The sequence below is a fragment of the Molothrus aeneus genome, chromosome 20, assembly GCF_037042795.1.
Source record: "Molothrus aeneus isolate 106 chromosome 20, BPBGC_Maene_1.0, whole genome shotgun sequence".
NCBI classification, from domain to species: domain Eukaryota; kingdom Metazoa; phylum Chordata; class Aves; order Passeriformes; family Icteridae; genus Molothrus; species Molothrus aeneus.
Window position 1 is genome coordinate 4,933,461 of NC_089665.1, and position 21,600 is coordinate 4,955,060.

The following is a 21,600-nucleotide window of genomic DNA, read 5'->3' on the forward strand; positions in this document are numbered from 1 at the left end:
ACATCCCCAGGTGCCACATCCACAGGGATTGAAATCCCTCAAGGCATGGGGACTCCACCAGTGCCCTGGGCAGGACAACCCTTTCAGTGAAAAGATTTTCCCTGATATCCAACCTAAACCTCCCTTGGAGCATCCTGAGGCTGTTTGCTCGTGGCTTATCACTTGTAACCTGGGAGCAGAGCCCAGCCCTCACCTAAAGGGGAGTTTTGGGAAGAGAGAAGGTCCCCCCTGAGCCTCTTTTTCCCCAGGCTGAGCTCCCCCAGCTCCCTCAGTCACTCCTGGTGCCCCAGACCCTTCCCCAGCTCCATTCCCTTCCCTGGACACACTCCAGCATCTTAATGTTTTAATGAAGCCAAAATCATATTTGTAAGTTGTCAAGTTGATTATTTAGTCAGTAAAAGCAAACTGGTGTTTGTACAGTGGGTTTCTAGCTCTGTCAAAGAACTTTTGTAGACAGCATTAAATATTTATGAAAGTGCTAGTAATTATTTGAAAATATGTAGACTTTTTAGAAATTATGTAGGTGTTAAAAATGTTTTGGTAGAATTATTTTGTGATTTTTCTAAAGGCAGTACATTTTGCAATGATTTACCCAGCAGTTGTTTTTTTTTCCCTCAGTCTAAAGGGGGCTATAGTTAAAGAACAGTATTTCTAAATTCCTTATTGTCTCCAAAAATGGATTATACCTATTTATCTAGAAATGCTATTTTTCTATCTAACTGATACAAAGCTGCCATGGAGGTTGGGTTTTTTTTTACTTCATTGTGGTGCTTTTCTTGTAATTAGGTAAAATTTACAACTGCTTATGTGCATAACCCTTAGTTTGGTTATTATTCTGCAAAATCTGCCTGTACATAAAACCAGCATGCTGTTCATCTGAGCTGTTGGAAGGCCAGAGGAGGGGATTCTGTCTCACTTTTCCTCATCTTCCTCTCCTCCTCCTCCCCCTCTGGCTGCTGCAGTTCCATCCCCTCCCAAGCAGCAGCTCTGGCACCTGGGGGTCCTTCACTGGGGGTTCACTGAGCTCAGCAAGTGCAGGAAATCCTGCATTTGGGATGAAGGGTTTGTTCCCTGTGGGTTTAGCAGCTTGAGGCAGCTCAAAAAAACCCAAAAAAGCCCTAGGAGAAGCCACAGCACCCAAATCACAGAATCATGGAATGGTTTGGGATGGAAGGGACCTTAAAGCTCATCCAGTCCCATCCCCTGCCATGGGCAGGGACACCTCCCACTGTCCCAGGCTGCTCCAAGCCCTGTCCAGCCTGGCCTTAGGGGCAGCCACAGCTGCTCTGGGCACCCTGTGCCAGCCCTCCCCACCCTCCCAGCCAAAAATTCCTTCCCAATATCCCATCTATCCCTGTTCCCTGGCACTGGGAGCCATTCCCTGTGTCCTGTCCCTCCATCCCTTGTCCCCAGTCCCTCTGCAGCTCTCCTGGAGCCCCTTCAGGCCCTGCAAGGGACTCTGAGGTTTCCTGGAGCTTCTCTTCTCCAGGGGAGCACCCCCAGCTCTCCCAGCCCAGATCCAGCCCTGGAGCAGCTCCATGGAATTCCTCTGGAATTGCTCCAACAGTTCCATGTCTTTGTTGTGCTGTCTTTGTGTCCCCAGGAGGGACACAAAGGGACACAAGGGACCCTGTGGCCTTGCAGGAGCTGCAGAAGGGAAGGGCAGGTTCACCTGGAGAGGAGCAGGAGCTGCTGCAGTGCCTCAGCTCATTTGCTGCCCACAGAGTCTTTGCCTTGTGTGATGCTTTACCTGTATAAAGCACTTTGATGAATTCTATCTAATCTTTCTAGCAGCAATTCCTGTGTTTTACCTCTTCATAGTTGATAAAAAAAAAATTTACTGGAAGAAATTAAATCTATTGCACAGGCCAGAAAGTGAGTTTGCATCAGGCTGAAGTGTTACAATTGCAGAAACAAGTACTTAACCTAATTATGTATTTAATAGTTAAATTAACATTTCCTTTTACCATTTCAGTAAGTGCTCATTCCCCATTATTAAGGCTACCTTTAAAGAGTAGTGCTCAGCACGACTCCTGCTTTGCTCAGGGACTGCCTTGCTGATGTGGATGTGATGTTTTGCTGCTCTGGAATTAGCACTGACCCGAATGACTGAGATTCAGAGCACAGATTTACATATTTCCACTAAAAAATAATGAAAAAAAGAAACTGGTGTAAATTTTTATATATCTGACATTTCTTGAAAACGCCTTTCCCAGTTATCTCCCTTTTTAAATCCAGAGCTGGCACTTCAGAACTTCCCTTGCTGTTCCTCTCTGGCTCCTGGGAGGTGGGGAATGCCCTTCCCTCCCCAGGGAACAGAGGGGTGGATGTGCCCCCTGACTTTGGGCCAGGTGTCCATAAAAATGATCAAACCCACAGGGACAGAGCTGATGTTGTGGCTCCCAGCCCTGTGTCTTGTGGGGTGAAGCAGGGACCATTCTTATCTTCAGCTCCATCTCCTTTCTTCTCCCAGCGTTTTTTTCTCACTTGGATCCTCAAGTTTTTTTCATGCAGGAGCTTTCTGGGCTACTTTGCTTAATACCAACCCCAGAACAAATTACTGCCTCATCAGAATAATTGCCTTTAAATGCCAGTGAGCTTTGCAATTTTCTGCTCAGAGAGAGGGAGGTGTAGTGACCACAAAGCTCCCTCCCTCTCCATTGTGTCATTAACACAAGGTGTAAACTGAATTTTCCCACAAAACACAACAGTGAGAGAAATTAATCCCTCACTGGGTGCTGCAGATGAGGGGAGGTGACAGCTCCTTTTTTCCCAGCTGCTCATCCAGGTGCTCAGTGCCATTAATCCACGATCTTGAGTGGGGTTTTGTGGCAGGGCTGCTCCATTCTGGCTGGCAGAGATCAGAGTACACCAAGATACACCCCCTGTGAGGGTGATGTGGGTGTAACCCTTCCCTTAGAAAGTCCTGAGAGGGTTTTTTATATAAAAAAGACAAGAATAGTGCATTAAATGTCTGGTCCAGCTGCAGCTGCCTGGAGGGGAGCTGTTAGCTCCTGCCATGGGGCTTTAGGAGGGGTGTAGGGTCTGAAGCCACCCCCTTTGGAGGGTGAAAGGTGCAATTCCATCATGTCCAGGCTCAGGAGAGCCATGGTGCAGAATCCCTGTCCATCCCTGTCCATCCCTGTCCATGCCCTGCTCCATCCTCTGCTCATCCCCAGGGCTGTGGGACTCTGGGGCTCAGTTCCTACTGAGGGCACAATAAATCAAATACAATAGGAAGGGCTCCTTTTCACTTTATTAACCCAGCAGCTCAATGACAAAACTTGATAACATAACCCAGAGTTCCCCCTGCTTTTCCATGAAGATTTAATAATGCTGTAGTTTGGTGAAGGGACTAGTTTTATTAAGATTTCATTTTGCACAATAAATCACTGCATATTTTCTGATATGCTACGAAGTATAAGAATAAATAATTAAAACTAAACTACCCGTACTTGTCAAAATAAATGATTTATCATAGTTTGGGATACAGCATCTTTGAATTTTTTATTGTTTGATTCCCAGAATATTCTAATTTCCAATCAGGGGAAGTTAATGAAGCTCCAGTATACATTTCTGCATTCACAGCAGTTACAGTTGTGTGACTGTTTATTTTAGACAAATATTTATGGTTAGCACTTTCCTGTACCTTTTCAAGTTTACACCTTCCCAGTGTTTATGGCAGCAAAGTCACGAATCTTTTGGGACAAAAAATTTATTCAAATGAATTATTGTTCTGTTTCTGTACTTCATCCAGAAACCTGGAATCATCCAGTTGTCCCTGAGAAAAACAGAGGGTTTTTTTGGGAAGAATAATTCCTAGGTTGTGAAAACAGAAATATTTAAATATATTTGAATATTTAAATATATTTAATATAAATATATTTAATTTTTTTAATTACAGCTGGGCTCGTTTTAAGGTTTTAATACTGAGTCTGAATTTGTGGCTTTGAGTCATTGATGTGTCCAGAACTCTTTTCTGCCTTTATACATTGATCACATAGTTTAAAATAATTAAAATCTAATGGGCTTTGTAAATTGAGCTTCCTGATAAGAAGAAGGTGCTTTTTCACTTTTAAAACAAAAAGAGAAGAACTTTGGTTAGGGCTGTTTGCTCCTGGGTTATTTTATTTTAATCTGAAAGAGGAGGAAATTGATTTGAAAAGCAGACTCAAGTATAGGTGTCCTTAGATTCTGAAAGTGGTAAGTGAAAGAAATCATGAGACTGTTTTGTGTGTGTGTGTGGACTATGTTGTGTAAGCTATAGAAGAAGAATGAATTTATTTTTTCTTCTGTTATCCCTTTGGAAAAGCCAGATGTTTCCATTGGTTTTCTTTCCATCTTCACAGTGCTGATAGTGCTCCCAGATTTCTAGTGCTTATTTTTTTCTGGGGAAAAGAAAGTCAAATATAGAAACTTCTAATACCAATAAATCAAGAAAAGTGTACTTTCTAAAATATAGCAGCTTTTATTAAAGAATCTAGACTGGATCAATATCATTTATTCCACAGAAATGTAGTGTTGGGTTTTAAAGTCTGTAGAGGAAGAGTTGGTGAATTTAAGCAATTTTTGGAGCCAAACTGCCACTAAAATACATAAAACAGTGTCTGCTATAAAAGGAGAAAGAAAACCTCACCAGGGTGTTTTAGCAGAAATGCTGCTCTCAAGATTATTTTTTATTTCCTTGTGTGTGGCACCTTCCTGTCTCCAACAAATCACATTGGAAAATGGTTCGAAAAGATATTCCTGCTAAGTGAGATTGCCATAAAATATGTATGGTTTTGAGCAGCAGATGGAATAAATTCCCCTTTTCACTCAGCAGCACAAGTGCAGCACAATACAGGTGGTGCTGATGCTCAGGGGGAGGGTTTGCTGTGGCCACCACAGCCCTGATGAGGCATCCTTGGCTTTGCACTTCCATCAGGAAGGGAATTTCTCAGAATCTCTGCTGGTCACAGTGACTCTGAGATAGGTCCAAGTCTCTTTGCCCAGCCTGTCTGTCAAAGAAGGAGTCAGAGCTCTTCTGTTCTCATTCTCAAGGTTGTTTATTGTTTCTTATCTATAAAATTCTTTCTCTGACCCACTGAGGTCTGTCTGCCAGGTCAGTTGAGGCACACTGGTGTTATCTTTTATACTAAAAACTACCTGTACATTATTTACAATAACTTCCCAATACCTATCACCTATGTTAGACAGTGAGTTCCTACCTTAAACCAATCCAAAAGTGCCAGCATCACCCAGAACATGGAGGTTAGGAAGAAGAAAGAAGGAGGACAGGGTACACCTAAATTCCTTCATCTTGGGACCCCAAGCCTCCATTCTAAAACCCCAAAAATCTATTTTTCACCCCATGACAAACTAACTGTTATTCTGCTTAAACTCTCTTGACTTGTAATTCTTCATATAAAGGTGGTAATTTGCTCCATGGGTCAAAATCAAAGGCTCAGGGGTCTTGGGCTCTGGGCCTTGGGCTCTGAGCCCCCTGTCAGGGTCTTGAGTCCTCCAGGGCAGTCAGAGGAATGTCCTGGGTTCCCACAGGAATTCATCCTGCCTCCGCTCCTGCACTGCACCAAGGCTGCCACAGACCCTGCCAGAGGATTGGCTTGGATTTCTGACTCCCTTGGCAGTGCCTGGGGGCTTTCTTTGTGTGCCATCCCCTGGGGAATTGCCCCATCCTTCAAAGTGCCCCATCCCTGGGGAACTGCCCCATCCCTGGAATCGCTCCCTCCTTGGAAGTGCCCCATTCCTGGGAATTGCCCCGTCCCTGAGGAATTGCCCCGTCCTTGGAATTGCTCCATCCTTGGAAGTGCTCCATCCCTGGGGGATTGCTCCATCCCTGGAAGTGCCCCATCCCTGGAATGCCCCATCCTTGGAATTGCCCCATCCCTGGGGAATTGCTCCATCCCTGGAATTGCTCCCTCCTTGGAAGTGCCCCATTCCTGGGAATTGCCCCGTCCTTGGAATTCCTCCATCCTTGGAAGTGCCCCATCCCTGAGGAATTTCCCCATCCTTGGAATTGCCCCATCCCTGGAAATGCCCCATCCCTGGGGAATTGCCCCATCCCTGGAAATGCTCCATCCCTGGAATTGTGCCATCCCTGGGGAATTGCCCCATCCCTGGGGAATTGCCCCATCCTTGGAATTGCTCCACCCCTGGAAGTGCCCCATCCCTGGGGAATTGCTTCATCCCTGGAAGTGCCCCATCCCTGGAAGTGCCCCATCCTTGGAATTGCTCCATCCTTGGAATTGCCCCATCACTGGGGAATTGCCCCATCCCTGGGGAATTGCCCCATCCCTGGAAGTGCCCCATCCCTGGGGAATTGCCCCATCCTTGGAATTGCTCCATCCCTGGAAGTGCCCCATCCCTGGAATCGCCCCATCCTTGGAATTTCCTCATCCCTGGAATTGCCCCAGTCCAGGCTGGACAGGGCTTGGAGCACCCTGGGGTAGTGAAGGTGTCCCTGCCCTGGCAGGGGGTGGAATGAGATGAGATTTAAGGTCCCTCCCAGCCCAAATCCATGGATCCAGTTAAGTTACACTGCTTCATGGCAGATGAAGGCATTCACTTAATCCTGGGATTTCACTGTCTGTAAAATGGGAATAAAAACGTTTCCTTTGCAAAGGGCATTTGAGATCCTTGCATGGAGAAGTTCTGTATAAAGGCAAAATATGGTTAATATTATTTTCATGCAAACATGGGTTTCCTGCAAATGCCTGGCTATCAGTTGGGAATACATTTATCTGGCAGCCTTTCAGCACACAGAGGAAAGTGCAATAGCCTGAAGACAAGAATGAAGACAGCCCAACCTCTTCTCTTCTGGTTGGTGGAGTTATTTCTTTTTTTTTTTCGTGTATTTCTCCATTGTTGGAAAAAATAGGTGCCAGAGCCCTGAAAAATCTTTCATGTCCCTGATGTTCTGCTAACCTTGCTGCTGTTCTGTGGAAGTTAGGGCCATCTAAAGGTTTTATAGCAAATTTTTATATCTGAAAAGTTAGGAAATTAAAGCACATTGAACCAGTGTGTTTTAATTGATGTTGTAGTCCAAGAAACACAGCTTTTGCAGCAGCTTGCAAGTCTGAATGTCAGCTCCAAGCGTGGTGATTGCTGCCATAACCAGGCTCATTAACTGCAGCAGAATTACTTGTGATAATACCCCCTCCTCGCCCATAGGAAGATTTTCCCACATACAGCACTGAATTTAGCATGGAATAAGGAAATAGAGTTGGGCTGGTGGAACTTTAAGGGAAAGGTTATACATTTTTTTTCACATTAGTATCTCATTTTGCTGTTCACACCACTGGTCTTTGATCAAATTAACATTTTACTGTAAGTAGAAGAGCACTCAGTTCATGCTATTCATTATCTTGTCAGGAAACAAGGAGAATAATTTAAACTGGATATATTGTGTAAGGCTTCTTTTTTTTTCTATTTTTAATTGGAAAGCACACGGCAGCATTACAATCGTGACCTCGTGGCTCCACTGTGAGCAGTACAATATTTACCTGCTCTATGAAGGAAAATGGAACTATTTTGAAATATTTTGTTACCAGGGAGGTAGTTCTGTACTAGAAAACAGTGGTGGAGGAAATGTACAATTGAACTGTGCTGAAAAATAGGATTTTGGGCAACGTTAGATTTGCATCAGCTTCATCAAGGCCATTGTGTGGCTGTCACTGGTCATTGAGGGGTTTTTTAGGCTGTGCATAGGATTTGGGAGTAAGAAACCAAGAGTTTTAGCACTGACTGGTGAAAAGCAACTGTGCTGTGGAATATCCAGTTCCTAAAGGGGCTCCAGGAGAGCTGGAGAGGGACCTGGGACAAGGGCTGGAATTTCTGGACAGGGGGGAATGACTTCCCACTGCCAGAGGGCAGGGATGGATGGGATATTGGGATATTTTGGCTGTGAGGGTGGGCAGGCCCTGGCACAGGGTGCCCAGAGCAGCTGGGGCTGCCCCTGGATCCCTGGCAGTGCCCAAGGCCAGGCTGGACAGGGCTTGGAGCAGCCTGGGACAGTGGAAGGTGTCAGGGGATGGGATTGGATGGGCTTTAAGCTCCCCTCCAAACCCCTTCTGTAATTCTATGAATCTCTCTGTATTTCTCAGCTGAAGTGGGACAGTTTCACACAAACAGAAGGTTTTGTGAACTTTGCAGTGGCTCCAAGTTGTGCAAGATTCCTCAGATTTAGCCATTTTCCATACTGGGCGCCTGTCTCTGGCTGCTCTCTTTTTTCTTACTTCAGGAAAAATTGTTCAACCATTTTTAAGAACAAGATTAGGAAAAAAAGAAACCATTTTCTCTCAGATGTTATGAGTTTTTCTTGCTGTTTTGGTGAGGAGCCTGCTGTGCCCAGATTTAATAGAAGGGGTTTGATGAGGGATGGTTCCCTTTTTTCTCAGGGTTGTATCTTCTGTTGCTTCAAGTAGACAAATAAAAAAATAATAATAATTAAAAAACAGCCTCAAGTTTGGCCAGCCTATAAGAGTCTGGAAAAAAGAGTTCACAGAAACTCAGCAGAATCTGGTTTGAATTTGTTCAGGCTTTGCTGCTGGTGCCTGTCCCAGGCACACTGCAGTCACTGCTCTGGCTGGGTGAGCATCCACCAGGCAGGTTTTGCTTTCTCTGGGTGAGATGTGAGATTTTGTGGGAGCACAAGGAGGGGAGACACCCCCCAGGCTGCCCCTGCCATGACTGGAGACATCAGCATGGGAGCAGGACAGGGAGAGGGGCTCGTGGTGAGCAGGGAATGGGGACAGACAGCAGGACAGGGACACTTGGAGGACCTTTTGTGAGGACATTTGGAGAAGAAGCAACAAGGAGAAGAGGAAGGAGAAAAGAGGAAGGAAGAAAAGAGGAAGGAGGAAATCGTGGGGTAAGGCTCATTCTGGAAGTTTGTGGATGCTCTTTAGGTGGTGTGAGGTATGATCTGGGTTTGCCTGCCTGGAGCACAGAGGGGACAGAGAGGGTGCTCCTAAATGAATTAGGAAGGGGACAGAGTGACAAGCAGAGAGGGGTGGCAGTGGAAGAGACGAACCCAGAGGGTCTGGCAGGGGAGCAGCTCCACAGCCACTGTGCAGGGGCAGCTCCTGCCAGGCTGGGAGCCTCCAGCCAGGGCTGCTGTGCAGGGAGATGTGCCAGGGGTCCAGGAACCCACACAGCTCCACACAGGGCTTGTGCCAGTGCAGTCCTTAATGTCCTGAAGCACTCTGGTGGTGCAGCAGAGCTCCCATGAGGAAGGGGTTAATGCCAGAGCCAATGAAGATCACACAGGGAATAAGAGGACAAAGAGAAGATCACTCACCAAGCCCTGTTCCTCTCAGGGAATGGCATCTCATTGGGAAAATCTCGTTGGAAAAGCCACAGCAGGTCCTGTGTGGTGCCATCCCACTCCTGAACCCTCACACAGGGTGGCTGAGCACCAGCTTTGGGCTTGGCTTTTCCAAACTTGTAAGTGCTCAAATTTGGAGCTAGCATTCTTTTAACAGGGTTTTGTGTGTCATTTATAATTTATATTGCAATAGCACCCAAAAGTGCTTTCCAGACACTGAGCACATCTGTAATTCTGCCTCTAAAAAGCTTCCATTCTCTGAGAGGGGGGAATTGACCAGTATTGCCCAAATAGAACTGCCCAGAGTTTGTGCTGATGTATTTTTAACAATGCCTGGTATGAAATCTTGTCTGGTATTATTCTGAGGATCACAACAGGTGTTGGGAATTGGCTGGGGAGCCTGTGCAGAAAGGGCAGCTGACAGCTCACTGTATATGCAGATGTAGCACCTATTAGCAATATCCTCTGTGGTTTGCTTGCATGCGAGCTGAATAGATTCTCCAAACAATGCTGCACTGAATGGAAGCCATCAGCAGAATTGCTCAAGGCTGCAAAACCCATTACTTATCCAGCAGTAGATGGAAGAGCAAGTGCCACAGTGTAGTAACTTGTCCTGCTTTGCTGGAGTTGTTCTGCAGTTATTAGATCAATATATGTAGCTGCACATCTAATAAAACACCAGAAAATAATTTATCTCAATGTGTATTGTTAGCTCAGTATTTATCCTAATATTATCAGCCACATAAACAACATAAATCCCTCTTTTTGTGCCTTTTTTTGCTGCTGTTTCCACGTTTTCTCAGCACACAATAGGCTGTGTCCCCTGCTCTGATTATTGGAGCCACATCACTGTACTTTTTACAATCACATTTTAATTACAGCTGTAGAACCTAAGCAAAATCATTTAATACAATGTTGTGAGCAAATAGCGCAGATGATGCATTTAGTATTTGATTGCTGTTAGTTTACTCATTGATTAAACATGCAGAGAGTGCTTTGACTGGGGAGGAAGTCAGAGACCACACACACACAGGGCTTATATTGACTGTAGGATTCATATTTTCTATAGATTTTATATTTGCTATAGATTTTATATTCATTATATGTTTTATATTACTATCAGTTGTATATTTGCTATAGCTTCTATATTCACTATAATTTTATATTCACTACAGGTTTTATATTTGTTCTATGTTCTATAGTCACTATTTTAGATTTATATTTAGATTTTAGACCTAGGTTTTCCAAAGGATTAGCAAGGAGTCTGTGGAAGATTGAGTGGCTCAAAAATGGCAGTAGGAATTTATCATTCCATGAAGGAAGGGATCCATCAGCTGGTCAAGAAAAGTTGTGACCTTCACTGGTGGCAGCTGATGGGTTTGGTAGAATTGGGGATAGGTCTTGGAAGTGGAGATAGAAAATTATTTTGGCTATTTTCTGAAAGCACAGCATGATTTGCATGGAGTAGCCCAGGCAAAAAGCAGTGATTACTCAAGGAGGAAAGCAGTGTGGTTTTATAACAATAAAATACATTTTTTTAAAAGAGAGAAGACAGTCTTGCCAGGAGGAGTGTATATTGTAAAAGAACCAGGTTTTGTTCCATTTCTAACAGAAGCTTACAGACAGTTATGAAAAGGACTTTGCTGCTATTTATTGCCTGAAGTTACTGATCCATCTGTCTCTACCCAAACTCTCGTACAGACAATTTTCTCTCATCATTCTGTCTTTCTCCTTTCTATCACTATTCAATATTTAGATGGGAATTTTGACCAGTGGCCAAATCAGAGGCTTATCAGCTATTACATAAATCCTCAGCAGCTGGTACCTGAGCTGTGCAAAATTGTCACTTTAGGGTTAAATATTGTTGAATAAATAGACCTGCTGAAAGAAAAGAATCTAAGAATTCATGTTTTAGGGAATAATTACTGCAGAAAGACAGCCCACAACATTGTATGTGTGTTTGAGAGAGTGGTCAGAATATCTTTTAATTCAGCATTTACCCATGAGAATTATTCCCATGAGGAGTCTTGCAATAAAATCTGCTTGGTCTATGAGAATAGAAAGAAATTGAATAAAAAGACTCCATTTCCACTTGTATTTATTCAGTCTGGGAAATTCAGTGGGCTGCAGCATTAGTATCAGCAGGGGATTCCTTGCTCCTAGCGTTAAATTACTGTCATAATCGCTCAATTATTTCTTCCTTGTACTGTTTAAAATAAAAATCCATCACATTCTATGTTTTTTTCTAACATTTATTAGGTTGAGTGTTTAGGAAAATCAATTATATTCAGTCAGGCATGAATTGATGAATGTTCTTGTAATAATTGTCAGTTGTTAAACTGAATGTACTTTCTCTTTTCACCCCTTTTCATTTCCTTCAGAGGGCAGAGGTGGCTCAGAGAGAGGCAGAGACCTTAAGGGAGCAGCTCTCATCAGCTAACAAATCTCTCCAACTTGCCACGCAGATCCAGAAGGCACCTGATGTGGTGAGAGAAAATATTTACTGACTCTTACAGGTTTCTGACATTCCTGCACTACAGCTCCTTCAATTTATGCCCACAGCTATAAAAACAGCTGTTTGAAGTCATATTTTAACTGGAAGGGAATGGTGTTCCTTCGGGACTGTGGTGGGGTTCAGCTTCTGAGGGGGTTGGTGGCTGGAGGAGACCACGGGAAGGACAGAGGTCACTTGGCTCTGGGGTGATCCATCACTCCCTGCTCCAGATGGACAGCACAGCCCTCAGAAATCATTTCACAGGGCTGAGAGCATCAGCAGAGGAGAAATGGAGGCAGCAAGAGAGCCTTGGTGGCCATCAGCACATGGGGCCCTGAGGTGTGGCTCCATCCCAAGGGCACCCAGAGCTCCCTGCCCCTCCTAACTCCATGTCTGTGCTGTCAGAAAAACTGGAAATAAACTTGATACCACTCCAGTTTACACTGGCTGTATCTAAACTGAGAATTACACCTAGAAATACCTGGAGAATTGAGAAGATCCCCTGTACTCCTGCTTGTTGCCTCCTCTGTGTGGTTGTGAATAAAGCCAAGGCTGCTGATGGGACCTGCAGGCACAGGGGGCTGTTCCAGGGCTCCAGCTGACCCTGGCTGAGCAGGTATCACAGATGAGCAGCCAGATTATTTTGATTTTTGTTTGCCAAAGGAGAAATAGGAGTATTTAAATGTAAAGATGCAATTAAGTGAAATTTAGTCTACTTCTAAGCAGCAGATTTAAGAAACAAAAGAAATCATTGCTTCTTTTTTTTCTTTGCAAGCCTTATACATGCTTGACACTGATAACAGAGGAACACATGGCTGCCTTTAAAAATCATTTGCAGAGAATGAGTAACAAACCATAAGTCCTCCAGATCTGTTTGGTTGTCTATTAATACAACCCAGTATTTTCTCAGAGAAGTCAAAAGATAGGCAAGTAGGCTGCAAAACAAAAAATAAAGTGCCTGAATATCACTTGTAACTCTGAATTACCTGCCTCTTCCTATCTCGTGTCCTAGTCTTATCATTATTTTAACATTAGGTCTTTCTTGTATTTAATAGTACTTCTGCACTTCATTTATATTTAATATGACAACTACTGCAGGATGAAAATGATCATTATCTATCTTATTTCAGACTCTACGTTCTAGTCTCAATAGGCACAAGCAGCAGATGATTATACAACTTGTGATGTTTCATGCAAGCAAATTAGAGGTTTTTTCAAGTTAAAAGTATAATTCAGTGTAATAGGAGAGTGTTGTTAACTGCTGTTAGTACATGCAGCTTTCTGTGAGTGCAGTGGGGTGTAGTCACTGAGAATCAAGCTGAATGTTTAGAAGATATGGAAAAGGGGATTTTGTTGTTCCTGCATTCCCAGAAAAGAGGGTATGGAGTATATTTCAATCTGCTGCAGTGTCACCTTCAGCTGTCAGGGTGTCACTGGGGTGAATTCTCAGCTCTTTCACCACAGATCTTTGGTTTAGTGCTCACCATCTTCATCTGCCTCTTGCTGAATGGATTCTCTCCTCCTTCACTGGTGCTTCTGAGGAGCAGCCATTAGCCTTTGTCAGATGCATTTTAGGCTCTTTAATGGAATGTGTGCCCCTCCTTGGGCTGCATCTGCCCCCCACACAGGCACAAGGCTTTCCTCACTTTATCCATGGAGGAGGCTCAGAGCTCCCCAGTGCATCACAGCTGTAATCTCCCAGCACAGAAGGAGACGGAGATGGTGCAATTAGTCTCTATTATCTTTTCTGAATGGATCTGCCTCCTTCTGGACCTCTCTGATTCCTTGTCCTCCCAGGAAGTCAGTCCAGAGAGGAAGTTTCAGACTTGAGGACAGATTTTACAGCTGTGGGAAACTGGAAGAAGGAAGATTTAGGAAAGAGAATTTCTGAAAATGGTGACCAAAGGGAGAATGGCCTTGTCTTAGAGCTGTCACATCTCTCTTCTTCCCCATGGAGGGATGCTTGCAATAATGTTAACATGAACAATTTTCATGCAAGGATCAAGTTCATTGGAAGTAGCAGTTTGGGGCAATTTTTGACAACTTTGCCTGAAACGTGCAGTGTGCATGCAGAGAGCCACAGGCACATGGCTCTGCCGTTCCTGATTAAGAAATTCTGCTCCATTACTTCAGAATATTTTATCTGATTAGTATTTTGTAAGCACAGATTTTCATAGTTGTCAAAGCACTTGGGCTATTAATAATAAATAGATCTAAATAGAATCCTTTGACTTTCACTGCTGCATCTTTCCAGTGCACTTACGAAATAGAGAAATTTATTCCCTCTGTTATCCCTGCTTTCCCAGAGAGCTGTCCTGGGGTGGAGGAAATTCCATCTTCCACATTCCCAATGTCAATCAGAGGAGTCCCAGATTTAGGAATTGCCTGTTTCCTTCCTTTCTGTGCCCTGATGGTGTTTTCCCTGCAGGAGCAGGCCATCGAGGTGCTGACCCGCTCCAGCCTGGAAGTGGAGCTGGCGGCGAAGGAGCGCGAGATCGCGCAGCTCGTCGAGGATGTGCAGAGGCTCCAGGGCAGCCTCACCAAGCTGAGGGAGAACTCCAGCAGTCAAATCTCCCAGCTGGAGCAGCAGCTGACAGCCAAGAACAGCACACTCAAAGTAAGGCTTGGTTCTGCCCAAAGGATGTCTCAGAGATGATGATATTGGGGTTTCCTGTGGTCCTGAGCCATTGGCTTCTTCAGGGGGTGGATGAGTTCTGGTTTCTGTGGCATTCATGGAATCACAGAATGGTTTGAGTTAGAAGGGACCTTCAAACCCATCCCATTCCACCCTCTGGATATTTGGTATTTAAGGGATCACAGGTTTTTTAAGTTCTAAATGGCCCAGTCCTTACTGTTTTGAAATGTGTTTTTGCAGGACAAGGCTACCTTTAGGATTAAAACCACCACCAAACCCCAACAGACACTGAGCATGGATATGTAATGAAACAGTTAAACTGAAAAAGCACAGAAAAATCCCTCTTAGATTTTCAAACTTTTAATTCCCATTCCAGTTATACATAATGAAGATTTGCAAGGAATTGGTTTATCTTGCAATGTCCCTGCTACCCCCTCCAGTTCTCTCCACTGGAAATGGGAGGTGTATCATTTAGATTTTAGTTTATCATTTAGGGCATAGAAACAAGTAAAATCAGGACATGAAGAATATATTTATATAATAACCATTTAATTATTTAAATAATAACAATTTATTTATTTATTATTACAAATAACCATTTAATTCTTTTTTAATTGTGTATTTGCTGCACAATAATTCCCATTTATAATTAGCAGTCTGGCCCTCCTCATTTACATGGGAGCAGCACTGCACTAGAACCAGAAGGAACAGCTAAGAATTCTCTGAATGACCCTTTTACCTCTCTCTTGGGCAGTTTCACTTTCCCTGTGCTGAGCCCACACAGTTCTGATCTCTGAGTGAGCATGAGAAATGATTCCTGACGTGGGGTATGAATCAGTTTCCTGTAACTCCTGTCTCCTTCATTGTTCCACCATCTATGAGCTCCAAAGTGTACACAAGATAAATTTATCTATTCCATTAAAGACTTGGTAGTTCTGCAGGTTTGATAGTCTGAGAGTTTTCTGAGAGCAGGAGGCTGATAGTTCCCACTCAGCTCTGACTGTGGCGTGGGCAGCTTTGCTCTATCAGAATGATTTAATGTTCAATTGAAACTCTTACAAATTGCTCTAATTCTGACATTTTTTAGCAGTTACTGGTTTTGCTGTGGTGGAGCATAATTCACATGGAGAGAGACCTGTTAGGAATGAAAGCTGAAGTGTTGCAGTCAGTGTTTTCTGCATGCTTTAAGCTGGCTTTGCAGAATTTTTATGAAAATTCAGTGGAGCAAAGGACACTTATTATGTAACTCCATCGACAGTATCAGTCTCTGCCCACCTGTCACCATGTGGGCACCGCTTTTAGTGAGGGAAAAAGGAGCTGCCCTGGTTTTGAGGGACACATTCTGCTGGCTACACCCATGCTCAGGGGATTTTTTTATTTTACTTTTTCATAAAGCCTGATAGAAAATATCTTGAATCCTTGCACTTGACAGATTTTCTTGGAATAAAGCATGTTCCTGGTGAGGTCAGTATTAGTTTAGCCATTAACTTCAAAGGGAGTAGGATCATAGAAATGACAGGGCAAGTCTTTGATTTTCATTTCAGTAATCTCCTTCCATTTTCTCATAGCCTTGCCTGGCTAATGCTCTGTATTTAGCTTTCTGTTGATAGTGGCTGATGTAGTGCCTCTATTGATAAAGTTTTAGTCATTTCAACCCTCTTTAACCTTATTTATTGCAGCTATAAAAATATTTCCAAATACTTACTTTCACCCCAAAGTGCTGGGGGAAAGCCTGTGCCAGGCACAGGTTGTACAAAGCACCAAATCTCAGTCATAATGTGCTGATGTCCTGTTTGATTATGGAGGAATTGCTTCTGAAATAACAGAGATTCTAATGGTTGCCTCCACAGAAAACAACTCACAGTTTCGCAAATTAAAGCAATGTTCTCAACCTGTATCTTGGGGGAATTGTTTAATACTCTATGACTTAATGAAACAATACAGAAATACTTTCAAAATTATTGCTTCTTTATCTTCATCTGATCTAATAATCAAAATATGTCCTCTAGTAACAAGGCTTTTCCCACTCTAACTGTATTAACCCTTTGTGGCTGGGTGCTAGAATGTCTCTGCTACCCAGTTAAAATTCAGTAATGTGAGTTGATCACTCTAAACTGAACTGCAGTGTTAATCTAATGGTTATTGAAATGTTTTAAGCCCCTCAATACAGCCCCTGCTATTTACCTATGCCAGTTCAGTTAATAATACAGTCGTGATTGTATTTTCTAAATAGCATGAGGAGGGACCCAATCTCTGCGTGCTCTGACATGTGTTTATTCACACCACAGATGCAAGATGATTCTTTAACGTGGGATATTTGCAAATTTAATATGCAGAAAAGCCACCAGTCCATTCCTTCTGCCCTCTGGCTCCTGCATTTTTGTGTGTTGGAGGTCATTGGAATATATTTTGTCTGAATTAACCAGGTTGATATTTAGTGCAAGATATTAGTTCCTCCAGATTGTCTCACAGCTTGAACCTTTGTTGTCCCATGTTCTGTGCATTTTACAGGGTTCTTGGAGACAATTACCATACTAATACATTTTAAAACAGTCATTGACTGGGAAGATGCCAAGTGCCTAAATGTTCTGTTTCTACACAGGCACTGCATCCTCGGTTGTTAGTTTATATTGTTTACTAAAGTAGATGTTTAGGTGCAGATTTTCCATGGCAACAATCTCTGTATTAGGTATTTGGGAATGATGGATGTATGTGTTTTTTATACAAACCAAAGTAAAATACTGCTGGTTGTCATATTGCTGTAGCAAGTACTTGAGAGTCCAAAACAGCTGCATTTTGTCAATATCTCTTCTTTTTCTTTATTTTTCTACCTGTGTTTTGTACCTAAATATTCCAGAAATACTCTGGCACGGTATAGCACTTCCTAGCACAGAATTACATTTAATACAGATTCCATTAAAATGGGAATCTTTAGCTTTTTTGTGGTTTATCTCTGTTTCTACAAAAGGCTGTTTTCTTAGCATACCCTTGCATAAGTAACTAACATATTAATCCAGTTTAAAATTTTTTGGTCCTTTCTATACTGAGAACTAGTGTACATTTCCAGTTATTCCTGCTGTAAAAGCTCCTCTGCTCCAGACCCAAAATGTTACCAGTCACAGAGTTAAGGAAAGGGTGAATTGCAGTGGATTCACAGAGACAGAAGGACAGAGTGACAAGACCAAGGAGAGCAGAAGGATGTCTTGGGGTTTGGCAGGTCCTCCCCTTGCCTGTGACCACTTGGAAAACTCTCAGCTCTGATGCTGAGTCTCCTCCCAGTACCAGGGCTCTCTGGCTCACTGGTTTAATTTAAAGATCCCTCTCCAGCCTGACCTGATGCACTACAAATTCCACCTGGATGCTTTGTTGAAGTCACTGTGTTTTGCTCAGTGTTGAGCTGCAGCTTGAAAAGCTGCTTGAACTCATGGCCTGTTGTAGCTGACCCTCCTCAAAATGTGAGACCTCAGGCCCTGGGACTGTGTAGTACATCCCCATAATGAGATTTCAACATGTGTTGTAAATTGTCAAAACCTCCAACATCTTTATTATTTGTAGGATTTTCCTGGTCACATCAAGCAGGATTTTCCTGAAGCACTGTGTCTGCTATCTAATGCAAAGTCAGTGCTTCCTATAGTTCCAGACAATAACTGGAATTTGGCAAAGCAGGACACGCCAGACAAAACTACTAAAACTTGCCCTGTATTTATTCCAGGTGAAAAAAAATGGTTGTAGCTAAAACAGACACTTCATTTTTATTTTTAACACAACTGACTGACTGCACAGCCACTGATGACAAAAGACACAAGACCTTTCTAAGAGGCCACTCGTTCCATCAATGTCCCAGAGAGTGCAAATTCCACACTGAGCAGCAGCTCCTGGGATCCATTAAGAGCTGCTCCTTGAGCCTGGCTCTTCATGCAGGAGATTCCTCTCTCAGCAGTGCTGAGGATGCTGGGCTGTGGTGGCAAACAGCAGGAGCAGGGCCTTGAGAGGGCTGTGGATTGGTAACCTTGCTGTCCACTTTGTCACTGCTCCTTAACAGCTGTGCTGATGGCAGGGCAGACAGGTCAGCAGTGTGAGAGCTGCACAGGGCTGGGTAGGAAATCCTTTAAAAATGGCAGAATAGCTGGAGGTCCCACAAAGCCCCACCATGCTGCTGTTGGCATCTGCAGAAGCCTCATTTAAATGACTGAGATGACTCAGCCCATGGATTTGCTGTGCTGCATCATTTTGGGGTTTGTACAGCTTTGTGATACCCACTCTCTGACTTTGTAGGGAAGACAGCACAGGGAGCAGGTTCCCAATTCTGTTTCCCCAGCCCTGCCTCCATGCCCCATAGCTGGGCTGCTGCACAGCTCTGTGGGGCTGCATTTTAAACAGCTTTGCTAAAATTATCCAAGTTCCAGCAACCCTCCCCTGCCCTCCTCCTGCATCCAAAGAGCAGCCCTAGAGTGGGTGTAGGATCTTGAATTCCCTTCTCCCCTGAAGGCAGCCTCTCCCGGACATAAAGTCCTATTTTTCTTTTTCATGTCATATATTCCTTTCCTTTTCAAAGTAGATTCTCTGTCTTTGAGGTGATATGTCCTTGTGTTATTTCTGTTTCCCGTGACCTTTGGGATTCTGTGCCAATTTTAACACCAAAAATGAACTGAAGCAGAGCTAGCCTGAATTTATCCCTGGAAGTTGCAAGCCAGTAAGTTCTGTTCTTTGCTTAGATCAGGTGTGCCTGCACTAAGCAAAGAAATTATTGAAATTAATGTGGCTTCTGCAAGCAACAGAACTGCATCAATTATGTATCAACATGTTTTAGGCCTCCTGAAGCATTTACCCCATAGTGATGAGCACTTTGGTGGGAGCTGGGTAAGGCCCAAGTGTGTGACATTGCCTTCTGGATGGTGGCAGGGGCTTTGGTTCAGCCTCTGGGGCCTCCTCACAGCCAGGAGAAGCTTTTGAGGCCACCCTGGGTGGGGCAGAGCTGCTGGGGTGGCCTCAATGCTCCCTCTCTGGTCAGTAATGCTTGTAAAAAACCCCTGGTACAGCTGTTGAGGTGCTGTAGGAGCCTTCCAAGCCTAAAGCATTCCAGTCAACAGCAGCTTCTTCAGTCTGCTCTTTTTATCATGTAGATAAGGTTATCAAGAACTGTCCTATTAAGAATACAGTGTGTGCCAAAGCATCCTGCTTGTTTACTCAATCTCCCTGAAAATTTCAGCTGCCCCATTTTTTTGTTTTTTAATACCTTCATCCCCCAATCTCTTCCCTGAGCACATGACAGTGACATTGCAAGCAGCCAAATTGGGACCCACTGAATTCTGTCATTCTTGGCACTCTGTAAACAAAGGATGAGCGAGGTATAATTGTGTTTACGTTTAATTGGTTATAGTTTGTTTTCTAATATATGTAAATTAGGGATGAGTCATTAACCCTCACTTGTGCACTGCTGTATATATGGAATAATTTGAAGATGATTTTCAAAGCCTGCAGAAAAAAAAACAATGTAAATAATTAAATCCATGTTCTCTCTTTTAAAGCAACTGGAAGAAAAACTGAAAGGACAGGCTGATTATGAAGAGGTTAAGAAAGAATTAAAGTAAGTGTTAAATGCTTACATAATTTTTTCACAAACTCTGGTTGAACAGTGCTTGTTAAATGAAGCCACAAATCTGTGTTCTTGGAACAATAAAAAATTCAGTCAAAACCACAAAGACGAGGAAATTGGGAATATTGGCAGAAATTGCATCCAGAACCAGTGGAACTGCTATATCTGAGAGTGCTCCTTTTTGTTGCAGCAGAGAATCACAATAGCAAATAAAACACATGTCCACGAAGAAAAGCCACTGAAACTATTGTCCACAAAGGGGAAAAAAGTTTCAAAATCTGTGGTGTTTTAGGTGGACCACTCTTGAAAAATCTCCAGCCAACAGCTGAGGGTAAAGTGGACCAAAAATGACATGCAGAGCCTTTGGCCATGGTACCTTTTCTCTGCTCCTGCCTGCCAGTGCTCAGCACTTACCAGTTTAATGCTGGGCTTGTTTCACTGTATATTTTTGCTAATATATTGTGGTTTTAAACTAAAGCCACAAACAGCCTCTTCCTATTTCAAGGGATTTTCTTAAGAGACTTAAAAGAGCCTCATTTTAAACTATAACAAGTTAAGCTGTCAGGTTCAGAAGAGAACTTTTCTGACTGGAAATATGTTTAGTGTCAAGGTTTAAATAACTGCGAGAAACTCCCATCTCTTCTTTCATCATTCTGGCATTTCTGTGTGTGTTTTAAAAAGGCTGAAATAACCCATTCCCTGGTTTAATGAGGTATTTCAGATGAGGCTGGTAGTCATGTGCTTTTGTTTACACGTCCCTGGAGAATATGGAAAGCAGATTTGGATTTGCAAGCCCCACAACTGCCCAGCCCCTGGTGCTGATTTATTCAAGCCACGCTGGCTGAGGTTCTGGTTCACCACCAGCTGCAGCACACCCTGATGTAGGGGTATAATTTTCACTAGAATTAAATGAATTGACCATTTATTTGGTCATTTTACCTGATTATTACCTGGGCTCAAAATAGCATCATCATGTAGTGATTAGGGGTAAATACATCCACTCCCTCTCCTGAGTTAAGGGAACAGCTTCAGGTTTTAGCCAGTTTATGTCCTCATGTGTAAAGCAGTGAATGGGAATGAGGCTACAACCTTCCAGCTTCTTGCATAAGATATTAAATGTAAATGTGCTGAAACAACAAATGAGTTTTGAATCCTACCTGCTTTATTGCAAAGGTTTAATACAACAGGACCAGGACTTTAAAGCCAGACTTAAGGTGCCAAGAACCCAATATACTCATTGAATGTACTCATTTAAGCTTACTTTGCATTTGTACTTTAAATACAAACCCTGTATTCCTGGTGATAATACCAATGTTTTAATTTATTTATTTTTTTTACAACACTGACTTACATGAGGGCAGGGGTGGAAAGGCAGATCAGAGAAGCTATGACACAGGAGGCTTCATATGGTGCTTCTGCTCAGGATGAGCCTGCAGAGAAATAAAGGGGAGACTCTGCTGGAAGTGGCCCTGGTTGGGTGCCAGTAAATTAACCCTGTTTTTTCCCAGCTGTTCCAGCTTTTATATCCCTAATTTATGGATTGATAGCTG

General features: G+C 43.2%; 1 protein-coding gene across 5 annotated transcripts in view; it reads left to right on the plus strand.

Annotated features, from left to right (window-relative positions):
* Positions 1–21,600, plus strand: part of CUX1 (cut like homeobox 1) — a 274,993-nt gene that overhangs the window by 172,727 nt on the left and 80,666 nt on the right. For all 5 annotated transcript variants that reach the window (XM_066563647.1, XM_066563643.1, XM_066563644.1 and 2 more), the window contains exons 10-12: positions 11,707–11,811; positions 14,248–14,436; positions 19,983–20,041. In XM_066563647.1, the coding sequence (XP_066419744.1) occupies positions 11,707–11,811; positions 14,248–14,436; positions 19,983–20,041 (353 nt within the window). The remainder of the gene's footprint in view (positions 1–11,706; positions 11,812–14,247; positions 14,437–19,982; positions 20,042–21,600) is intronic.